This window comes from Schistosoma mansoni, chromosome 3 (genome assembly GCF_000237925.1).
Source record: "Schistosoma mansoni strain Puerto Rico chromosome 3, complete genome".
Classification (NCBI taxonomy): domain Eukaryota; kingdom Metazoa; phylum Platyhelminthes; class Trematoda; order Strigeidida; family Schistosomatidae; genus Schistosoma; species Schistosoma mansoni.
In genome coordinates this window covers 23,968,948-23,981,578 of record NC_031497.1, presented here as the reverse complement: position 1 = coordinate 23,981,578, position 12,631 = coordinate 23,968,948, and the positions used below count along the sequence as shown (strand labels likewise).

The following is a 12,631-nucleotide window of genomic DNA, read 5'->3' as shown; positions in this document are numbered from 1 at the left end:
TCCTAATTTCCTATTCAGCTTGAAGCTGGTTTTTCCTCTCCCACAGTGGGCTATTGCTGATAGTATCCGGCCAGTGAATGTTGAGTATTTTGCGTAAACAACTGTTTATGAATACTTGTACCTTCCTGATGATGGATGTAGTAGTTCCCCATGTTTCAACAGTAGGACTGTTTTGACGTTCGTATTGAAGATTCTCACTTTGAAGTTAATTGACAGTTGTGTTTGAGTTTCATATGTTTTTTAATTAAAAAAAAGCCTTCCTTGCTCTGCCAATCCTTGCTTTCACATCTGCATCCGATCCTCCTTGTTTATCAACGATCCTTCCAATGTACGAGAATGCTTTCACCTCTTCCAGTGTTTCTCCATCAAGTGTGATTGGGTTGGTGCTCTCTGTGTTGTATTTGAGAATCTTGCTTTTTCCTTTTTGTATGTTGAGGCCTATTGATGCAGAGGCTGTTGCTACATTTGTTGTCTTCGTCTGTATTTGTTTGTTCGTGTGAGATAGGAGGGCTAGGTCATCTGTGAAGTCCAAATCGTCTAAATGATTCTGAGATATCGATTGTATTCCGTATTTACCGTCAGATGTCGAATTCTTCATAATCCAGTCAATCACCAGAAGAAAGATTTTACTTGTAGTTTTATACAATAAAAAATTAATTATTGTTAAATAGAGTTAAAAGAACGTAACATTTTGATTACTTTATAAACAATTTAGGTAATATAAACTATAAAGAAGAAAATCATAGTTGTGAATTTCATGATTATCAATGTCCAGATGGTTGTCGATGTAAAGATATTATTATCAAGCCTAGAATGCATGCAAATTCGGAAGCTATTTTTAGACAAGATGAATTTGGATCAATTCTTGGTGGATTAAGCGTTGATTGTTCGAGCTTGGAATTAACTGAAATTCCTGATAATTTACCAATTAATACAAAAGAACTGTAAGTTTAATGTCTGAATTAAAGCATGAACTTGTAGTTGTTTTTATTTATTGATAATTAGTATTGTAGCTAGCAATTTTTGCAATGGCCAATAGCCAACAAAGTGATACCATTGTAGTGTGGTCTACTTATATTCATATAAGTAGTATATGGAGATGGTCAGGCATAGAATGTATTTTGGCAGAAGACCGATAAGGAAAGAACTGAAATGAAGTTCAATTGGTAGGAAAATGCATGAACAATGAAATTATAGAAGATGGATTAATATTTACAGAAGGAACAGTGAAGATTGAGACAATTGATTGTTATTTTGCAAATTAACTATTTGTTGTATGGTTATCAGAATTTAGTGATATAGCCTGTAATTTTTGCTTAAATACATTCGGTTGTCCCCAACTGGTATTCTGTTCGCTATACCATCTGAAAGTAATATATACTTTTATCTTGTAAAAGTATCCTAAAATATTCACTTGATTAGGCAATTGGATAGTCTTTACCCTTACGAAGTTCTGAAGATTTTGATGGAGTTCTGTTTTTTGTTCTCTCCCATTGGGAGATGCAACTAAAACAAAGAAATAAACAATGACAGATTTAAGGTCAATAAGAAGTAATCGACATTGAGGTGTACAGGACAAGCTGTGAACCACATGTGGAGAAATTCGAACACTTCATTTCTACCCGAAGTTTGTACTGATGATATCGTTCAGAAGGACGATGAAAGCTCCACGGTTAAACCATCCAGCTCAGAGAACAAAACTCCATCAAAATTATCCACCTGAGCTACAAATCTTCTGCACCATCTCAAATTCTAAAGATTCATTGATTCAGAAATCAAATTCAAAACATAAATAGACGTTTCTGTTAAATTCATTCATATACAAATAAGCTAGAATAGTTTCAGAAACAAAATAGAAGTTCATAAATACAAGTTGCAATGTGGCCACCAATCTAGGTGACTCGACATTGCAAATTGTTCGTTAGGATTCGATCTGCACTAAAAAGGACCTGGTATACTTGACATTGATCATCACCCAATGACCAATCAATTGTAAACACATCTCATTCCTATAGGAGTTTAGTTGCAGCCCAGGTAGCTCAGTAGTAACATCTCTGACTGTGAAGCTGGGTGACATGGGATGGAATCTATCAGGGAGCATTAGTTCCCTGAAGATTACAGGTTCAACTTGCTGATGGTTACCAAATAGCACGAAACCTAGGTCCAAGGTTTCCTGTTGACTACTTCCAATCACCATCTTATCCCAACATATTCAATCCTTTTGAAAATGATTTTTTTTCATAGTTATTCCATGATACCGAATCAATAAAATTATTTCAGATCGTCTTCAAGGAAATATTTGATTGACTTAAGTCCTCGATTATACTTGCCAACACAATATATGCATGATATATTACCAAGGATTTTAAATAAAGATTCTAAATGAAGAAGTACCTTTCAACTAAGAAAAATATTATATCAAAAGGGGTTTTTGTAGATATTATAGTAATTTCAATAGTTGAGATCATGAGTCAATCAAAGCTAAACCACCATGGGAAACCTGAAAAGAAGTGAACGGCCTTTTCATCCTATTGTGGGACTCCTCAACAGTGCGCATCCACGATCCCGCCTCACGAGATTCGAACCCAGGACCTATCAGTCTCCATGGTGATCTAGCTTCAATTGACGCATGATCTCAACTATTGAAAAATATTCTACTTATATTCATCATTTCAATGTAATGAATAGCTGGTTTAGATTAAATTTTAATCAGAATTATCTTATCTATCAATTTCTTTTTATTCTTTTATTCATTTTCAGAATCCTAAGAAATAATTTAATTAAGTCTATAACCATTGAATCTGGATTATCAAAGTTGAAAAGCCTTGAAACACTGTAAGTCAATTTAAGATGAATGGAATTATATGCAAATTATTCTTATCTATTCAATATTGATATCATTCGATGAATCAAACATTGAGTGGTGTTTTTTCTTATAACATTCTGATTATTTATATGCTTAATGAAAACGACTATGAATTCTGTCATCATGATCTTATTCTGAAAGTATGTCTGACGTTTTTTTAAGCTAAAATTTTAAAGAAGGAGTTTTGTTGGAGATTTTAGTTATTTTATAGTTGAAATCATGAGCTAATTGAAGCTAGACCACCATGGAAAACCTGGAAGAACTGGACGACCGTTTCGTCCTGCTGTGGGACTCCTCAGCAGTGCGCTTCGACGATTTTGCCTCTCGAGGTTCGAAACCAGGACCTATCAGTTTCTCACGCGAGCACTTAACCTTCATGGTGGTCTAGCTTCGATGGACTCATGATTTCAACTATAAAATTATACAGTTTTTTTCGACGAAATCATTTACTTAAGCTGTACATTCGTATATATACTTATATGGAATATATGTCTATAAGAGCCTAGGAAAGATTGCATTATTATGACCTTTGTGTTTGTCGCTTTTCTTCATATCTTGAAAATGGGAGAAATCCATTTCATTTAGTTGATACCCTTCCTTATTGTAAGCTGTTTTGTTTCGTTACTCGTTAATATTATCTTAGTCAATTCCACCATTAAGCAGTTCTTAGATTTCGTTACTATCAATCATATAGTTGTATAGTCTTTGTATTCAAAACTTTGATAAGTAAAATCACCACATATCCCAATTTTAATACCAACACTAACGTTAAATTCTGTTACTTGTTGTCTGTATAACCTGTATGGAAATTGTTGCATGTTGATTGACATAGATTACATCAGTTAAACGGTCACATAGCTTCAAACCGTAGTCAACTAATTAAGACACAGAGAAAAAAACTGATTCATATGCGTTACCATGATGTGTCAGTTATCCTATCGATATTTCCTAGAATTAGACTGAGATATAAAACTATAGCAATCTATAGCAATACAACTTGATGAACTAAGCCTAGAATGACAATGGATCCACTTGTATAGTGAATCAAGGGATAAAATATTTAAAAAAACAATCTCTATTTAAGATCTGCATTTTATCAGTTAAATATTTTAACTAGTAGTAAGAGACTGACCAGTTGCAGTCCTAAACATCAATGGGAAGATACAAACAAACATTACTAAGTGAATTTAAACTTCACCCCATTGCACAACCAAGTGGCTATCAGGACTCAGTAGCTGAGTGGTGAACGCGATGTCGTTTAGAGCGAACGGTACTGGGTTCGAGTCCCACATTGAACATCAACTCTGAGATGCCGGTACATCCATCTGACGAGTCCCAAATAGGACGAAATGCGCGTCAAACTGGATTCCAATGCCAGCCCTTATCCTTCTTTGCTTAGTAAATGGATGATTTACAGAAATATTTGAATAAAAGAAAATTTATCAAATAAATTTTTGAAAAAAATCCTATTTCATTTTGATGGATAGAATCAGTTAATTGTTAGTTTGATTTAAATTATTTTAATTAAAACATCTTCAATTGGCAAAATTCCCAATTCAAGGGTCAATATTTCAGGTTACTTTCTTTCCTTTGAGCAAGAACAGACAGGATTTTTTTTTCTATTCATATTCTAAATGTAGACTTTTTCCAGTAACCTTTTTATGTTTGTTACCATAAAAAAAATTATTCATGTATCATAAACTAGTTGAATATTACCCTATTCCAAGGAAGAAGAAGAAGAAAATAAAAACCACTCATCAAGAGGAAATCTGAAATAAAGATAAGGTCATATATATAGAAAAAAAAATAATGACATCGGTTTTCAAATCATAACCTTTAGTTCAATCTTTATTGTTCATCAACCAAAGGGAGGAGGGAAAAAGAATCCATTAAAAATAATTAAACTTTTTAGTCTCTATGTTACAGTATAGTTTGAAAAGCTTCTAAAAATCAATTTCTATCAATATCAATATAGACAGATATAATAATAATATAGTATAATAAAAGGAATGGAAAATATATAAGAACTTTCATCTAAATTAGAGCCGATGGTTTCACAGTATTTTCTTCGGATCCGTTGGCCAGACACTATTAGCAACAACCTATTGTGGGATAGAACAAACCAGATTCCATCCAGCGGAGGAAGAAATCAGGAAGAAGTGCTGGAAGTGGATAGGACACACATTGAGGAAGTCACCCAACTGAGTCACAAGACAAGCCCTCACATGGAATCCTGTAGGCCAAAGGAGAAGAGGAAGACCAAAGAACACATCACGCCGAGAAATGGAGACAGACATGAGAAGAATGAACAGCGATTGGATAGAACTAGAAAGGAAGGTGGAGGACAGAGTGGGTTGGAGAATGCTAATCGGTGGCCTATGCTCCATTGGGAGTGACAGGCGTAAGTAAGTAAGTTCCACAGTATTCGGGCACCGAGTTGATGTAAGACATTAAATAGGAAATACGTAAAAAATTACAGATACACAATACTTAAACATATCCTAATGTACATTCACTCTGTTTTCTAACGAATTGACTAGACTTCATATTGTTTCCTATACAAAGTGCCCAGGAAAATTGATTTTTCAAAGAGAATTATTATGATGAAGATCACGGAGATTAATGAAAATTCTAATGTTCCTTCGGCACCCGAATGCCCTGGTATGGTCGAGAGTGGAGAGAGTCCGCTCTCCCTCTCGAAATACTCTCATATGGCCACGCGTATATAGCCTCTAACAAGGAAGTCCTACTTACTGCCTTCTCACAGTGGCATTACTGTTGTTTACGAAATTGAGAGGACGAAAAGCGAATGTCCGGCGCTTTAACCGGGTTGGTGGACAGAGAAGGTTCACCTAGGGAGTTGTAAAACCCTGATTCCAAACCAATGGTGCACATGGGCTCCAGTATCCTGAGGGAACAAATGGCGTATGAATCAATCGTTGATCACCAGCTACCATGGGACGGCATCTCCTCACGATGCTCCACTGCTTTGTGGATCAGATCTTCAGATCGAAGGCTCCGGGTGTGGCCTCCTATGAAAACCACCTGCCTCGGTCTGGACACATGGGCAGTATCACAGCCCTCATACAAATCAAATGAGATTTGTGTGGCGCATATATATCTGGTGCCTCTTTGTACCAATATTTATGTGTTTCAATAAGAAAATAATAATAATGTTGCTTCGAGATATGATTACTTTAATAAAATTGACAGTATTGTCTTAACAGTTCACAAAATATCCAGATATTTTGTTAACCAGATAAGATGTTGAGAAAGTAAATTTGTAACGGGAAACTAGAGAAAGTTTTACAATTTTATCCAGGCTATTACTTCACAACTCCGCCTGTAGCTCTTCTAGAGTTACTGCTGGTCCCAAGCCCGGGTAAAGGAGGAGGGTTGGGCATGGGGTTAGCGACCCTATCCCGTAGAAAAGCTAACTCGCTAAAAAACGCTAACCAGAAAAAATAATTCAAACCACTTAAACTCTGCCCTCCGAGTTCAAGGAATAATTATGACGTCTCATGATGAAAGCCGAAATTCTTCGGAAGTCACGAGACCGATGCACCTTCTAACAACCAAAGCAACACTCTTTATAGGTACATGGAACGTCCGGACAATGTGGGAGACAGGAAAAACCAGCCAAATAGCAATGGAAATGAGGAGATACAACTTGGCAGTACTCGGAATCAGCGAAACCCATTGGACACAAACTGGACAACAAAGGCTAGGTACAGGAGAGATGCTGTTGTACTCCGGTCACGAAGGGGAAAATGCTCCACACACTCAGGGAGTTGCTCTAATTCTGTCCAAAGAAGCACGAAATGCACTTGTGGGATGGGAATCTCATGGATCCAGGATAATCAAAGCATCATTCAGAACAAAGAAGCAAGGGATCACAATGAACGTTATCCAATGTTATGCACCCACCAATGATAGCAACGACGATGATAAAGATCAGTTCTATGAAAGGCTGCAACCAATTATAGAGAAGTGCTCACGAAAGGACCTCACCATCCTGATGGGAGATCTAAATGCTAAAGTTGGAGTGGACAACACAGGATATGAAGATGTAATTGGACGACATGGATTAGGAGAGAGAAATGAAAATGGGGAGAGACTTGCAAACCTATGTGCATTCAACAAATTGGTTATAGGCGGCACAATATTCCCACACAAGCGCATACACAAAGCTACATGGATCTCACAGGACCACACCACAGAGAACCAGATAGATCACATCTGTATCAACAAAAATTTCCGAAGATCAATGGAAGATGTGAGAACCCGGAGAGGAGCTGACATAGCTTCAGATCACCACTAGCTGGTTGTGGCCAAGATGAGACTGAAGCTGAAGAAACACTGGACAACTGGACAAACAGCACTACAAAAGTTCAATACAGCCTTCCTTCGAGATACTGACAAGCTCCATGAATTCAAGATAACTCTCAACAACAGGTTCCAAGCTCTACAGGATCTACTGAATGAACAAGAAACTACTTTGGAGGACAACTGGAAAGGGATAAACGAAGCACTAACTTCAACGTGTCAGGAGGTTCTTGGTCCTAAGAAGCATCATCACAAGGAATGGATCTCTATGGGAACCCTGGACAAAATTCAAGAAAGGAAGAACAAGAAACTAGCAATTAACAACAGCCGAACACGAGCAGAGAAAGTCAAAGCACAAGCAGACTACGCAGAAGCAAACAGGGAAGTGAAGAAAAGCATTAAAGCCGACAAGCAGAAATACATGGGAGAACTAGCAACGACGGCGATAAAAGCTGCAAGAGAAGGAAATATGAGACAACTACATGATACAACGAAGAAATTGGCAGGAAGATATAGCAAACCAGAGAGACCAGTCAAGGACAAAGAAGGAAAGACAATCACTGAGATTCAAGAACAGGGGAAAGATGGGCAGAATACTTCGAGGAACTGCTGAATAGACCAGCCCCATTGAATCCACCGAACATCGAAGCAGCACACACTGACCTTCCTATAGATGTCACTCCACCAACGATCGAAGAAGTCAAGATGGCCATCAGACAAATCAAAAATGGGAAGGCGGCAGGACCTGACAATATACCAGCAGAAGCACTGAAGTCAGACATTGAAATAATTGCAAATATGCTTCACCTTCTATTCAAGAAGATTTGGGAAGAGGAATAAGTGCCAATGGACTGGAAAGAAGGATATCTCATCAAGATACCAAAGAAAGGAGATCTGAGCAAATGTGAAAACTACAGAGGTATCAGTTTGTTATCAGTACTAGGAAAAGTTTTCAACAGAGTGCTGCTGAATCGGATGAAAGACGCAGTAGACGCCGAATTTAGGGACCAACAGGCTGGATTCCGTAAGGATAGGTCGTGCACAGACCAGATTGCGACACTACGGATCATCGTTGGACAATCAGTTGAGTGGAACTTATCACTATACGCCAACTTCATTGACTATGAGAAGGCGTTTGACAGCGTGGACAAGAGAACATTATGGAAACTTCTTCGACACTATGGAGTACCTGAGAAGATTGTCAACATTATCCAAAACTCATACGATGGACTACAGTGCAAAGTGGTGCATGGAGGGCAGTTGACAGATGCATTTCCAGTAAGGACCGGAGTCAGACAAGGCTGTCTACTCTCCCCATTCCTCTTCCTTCTAGTGATTGACTGGATTATGAAGAATTCGACATCTGACGGTAAATACGGAATACAATAGACAGCTCAGAATCAATTAGATGATTTGGACTTCGCAGATGACCTAGCCCTCCTATCTCATACACACGAACAAATACAGATGAAGACAGCAAATGTAGCAGCAGCCTCTGCATCAATAGGCCTCAACATACAAAAAGGAAAAAGCAAGATTCTCAAATGCAACACAGAGAACACCAACCCAATCACACTTGATGGCAAAACTCTGGAAGAGGGGGAAACATTCAAGTACCTGGGGAGCATCGTTGATAAACAAGGAGGATCGGATGCAGACGTAAAGGCGAGGATTGGCAAAGCAAGGGCAGCATTTTTACAATTGAAGAGCATATGGAACTCAAAACAACTCTCAACCAATTTCAAAGTCAGAATCTTTAATACGAACGTCAAGACAGTCCTACTGTATGGAGCTGAAACGTGGAGAACTACTACGACCATCATCAGGAAGGTACAAGTATTTATAAATAGTTGTCTACGCAAAATACTCAACATCCATTGGCCGGATACTATCAGCAACAGCGTTTTATGGGAGAGGACAAACCAGCTTCCAGCTGAATAGGAAATTAGGAAAAGACGTTGGAAGTGGATCGGACATACATTAAGGAAATCACCAATGTGCATCACGACTCAATCCCTAGCTTGGAATGGTGAAGGGAAGCGGAAAAGAGGAAGGCTAAAGAACACACTACGCCGGGAAATAGAAGCAGATATGAAAAGGATGAATAGCAACTGGAAAGAACTGGAAAGGAAGGCTCAGGACATGGTTGGATGGAGAATGCTGGTGAGCGGCCTATGCTCCTCGACGAGGGGTAATAGGCGTAAGTAAGTAAGTAAGTATTACTTCACATTCAATGAACTTAGATTTCTAGTTTTCGTTACATTGTATCGGAGATTCTCTTGGTATGTTCCCCTACTTACCTACGCCTGGTACTCCCAATGGAGCATAGGCCGCCGACCAGCATACTACAGCCCACTGTCCTGAGCCTTCCCTTTCTAATTCTATCCAACTTTTGTTCATTCTTCTCATGCCTATCTCTATTTCTTGGCGTAATGTGTTCTTTAGTCTTCCTTTTTTTCCTTTGGCCTTGAGTATCCCCTGTGAGAGCTTGTCTTGTAACGCAGTTGGGTGCTTTTTTCAGTGTGTGTCCTATCCACTTCCAGCTCTTCTTCCTGATTTTTTCCTCCACTGGATGGAATCTCTCTCATGTTTAACTGTAATTAACAGTAATTGAAGTGTTCTGCTTTGATTAATAATTTTACCATAAACTGAGTCATCTGTAGCTGGAAAAACTTGATACAAACCATTAAATATTAGATAAATTATATCTGAATCCTTTGAAAATTAAGAGCTTTCATTTGGTTCCATTCCACACTGGTCCTCAATGATGTAAATAAGACCTAGTTTAAAGACTTTCCTCTGATTTCATTGGGCATAAAAGGTTCTTTTCCCATTTTTATTACAATTACAATAACCATACAACTAAACCTTTGTAAAAGTATGGTATAAGAGAGAGTACAAAACAGCCGAGACAAATTCCCATTTAGTTTCTACCACCTAGAAAACACGTATTTATGGAACAGAAAATAATAATAATCCAAAGTGTAAGTAGATTTTATATAATTATTAGGTCTATTAATGTCTTCTACAGGTTACTCTACCCGTAAATCTAATATACATAGAGGTTCTATGATTTGGAATCCTTACAAATGCCCAAACAGATCTTTAAGAATCTCTAAATTGTTTTTAGTTAAGGTTAAGTATTAAGGGTTAGGATTAGACGTTCAGTGTTGAGGTTTTCAATCCAAACTGGCATAAGCTACAGTGTAAAACTGCTCTGTAGCCATATGGATAAATAAATTGTACTCGCAAATATAGAAGCTATTTGGATTAATTTACCCATAAAGCTTAGAGCCTCTAGGTTAAGGTTTGTTCCAGGATTGAGGATTTAAGGTTATGATTTAAGTCTAATGTGGATTTACCTGTTATATACAATCTAAAAAGACAACTAGGCATTTAGGATGTTTAAAACTATCATTTTTCACCTAATGGTCGCTTTAAGTAACCTTTCGCTGTCATATTAAACGTTTTTAAGAAGTATATAATTGTATTTCTCCTACAGTTTATATGTGATATTTGAGTTTCACATTTTGGATTTTGATTAGCTCATCGCTAAATCATATTTTCACCTATATATCTTTTCAAGTCTTTCTGTAAGAGATAGTAAAGAGTAATGATATACAATCATCATAAATATATTCACTTGTTGTTGTTTACTTGTATCTTCCCACTGATGCTTAGGGCTGCAATTAATCAGTCTCCTGTTGGCATATATGCATTCCGTGTAGAATGCCTTGATATTTCCTGAAGGTACAAGTTTTATAATCTAAGATGGATAGTAGCTAGCGGTGGAATCCAATTTGACGCGTGTTTCGTCTTATTTGGGACTCATCAACTGGATGTGCCTGAATCTGAGAGTTGATATTCACTCTGGGATCAAAACCCAGTACTAGTCCTAAATAACAATGGGAAGATACAAGTAAATAATAATAAGTAAATATAACTTCACCCCACTGCACAAGCAAGTGTCTATCAGGACTCAGTAGCTTAGTTGACAACGCGATGGCGTTTGCAGCGAATGGTACTGGATTTGAGTTCTAAATTTAACATCAACTCTGAGATGCAGTTACATTTAGCTGATGAGTCCCAAATATGACAAAACGCGCTCTTTGGATTCCACTGTTATCCACTATTCATCTTTTCATCATAAATATACTCAACATTTTAATAAATATTATATTTTAAAGAGTAATTTACTGATTTGGATAATAATTTAAGAATAAATCTAAACTGTTAGATTATAATGAATTGTATAAATGAAAATGATAAATAATAATCTAATCCTCTCTAGAGTATTAATTCATTAGATGATGAGTAATTTCTTCTATTTTCTTGTCGAAAAACCTTTACATTCCCTCAAAAGTAACATTTAATCACATATATTGATAATGAATATAATCCTCTATTGTAACAGCCTAATTCTAAGATGATAGAGAAGATTTATAGCTCAGGTGGATGGATGATTTGGATGGAGTTTTGTTCTCTGTGCTAGAGAACAAAACTCCATCAAAAACAGCCTAAAATTATAAACTAATGATTGCTTACTCATCGACTAATATAGTTTATTTCTTTAGTTGAAGAATAATTCGCTAATTTTTAAATAGTTTCTAAGGATGAAAATGTATGGAGGTAAAACTCTTGATCTGGCTCATTTGGTAATGGTGAACACGGAACTGTCTTTTTATGAAGTACCGATTTATTTACATTATACGAATACTCAGTAAAATTTCAAATTAATTATACCTAATCATGCTTTAAGTAAACGAATAAGAAATTCATTTTCTCACTTACTGAAGTTTATTTCTTCGACACTATTAATTACTTACTTACTTACGCTTGTTACTCCCAATGGAGTATAGGCCGTCGACCAGCATTCTTCTACCCACTCTATCCTGAGCCTTTCTTTCTAATTCTATTCAACTTTTGTTCATTCTTCTTATTTTTTGTCTCCAATTCTTAACGTAATGTGTCCTTTGGTCTTCCTCTTCTCCTTTGGCCTTAAGGATTCCATATGAGGGCTTGTTTCGTGACGCAGTTGGGTGATTTCCTCAATCTGTATCCTATCCACTGAAAGCCGAGTTCCTTCGACATAATTACTTCAGTATAATGAAGCTAATTTTATTGTCGCAGTAAAGATTTATGGCTATGCAATTGAAGATTATTTTCAAAATATGCTTTTTGTGGATATTATGTATAATGTGAAGAATATTCTCATCACTAAGTTGTACTAACTGAAGAGCCATTAAGAACCCTAACCCCATTGTATTTTTGTTTTAACCAATTTATGACTACCCAACAATACAGACTGAACTATTTTTATGATTAGTTAACGTGTATAAAAACGACGAGTCTATTGACAGCCACTTAATAATTCAGATTATTAAAACTCTTTGAATCCACAAGATAACTTAGTTTCCATTATTGACTTCTATGTTTTCA

General features: G+C 36.8%; 1 protein-coding gene across 1 annotated transcript in view; it reads left to right on the top strand.

Moving 5' to 3' along the window:
* Positions 1 to 12,631, top strand: part of Smp_132540 (axon guidance protein) — a gene marked incomplete at both ends in the record, with an annotated part of 88,155 nt that overhangs the window by 25,650 nt on the left and 49,874 nt on the right. Inside the window, 2 exons of the mRNA XM_018799728.1 lie at positions 716 to 944; positions 2,761 to 2,835. Coding sequence (XP_018651488.1) covers positions 716 to 944; positions 2,761 to 2,835 — 304 coding nt within the window. The remainder of the gene's footprint in view (positions 1 to 715; positions 945 to 2,760; positions 2,836 to 12,631) is intronic.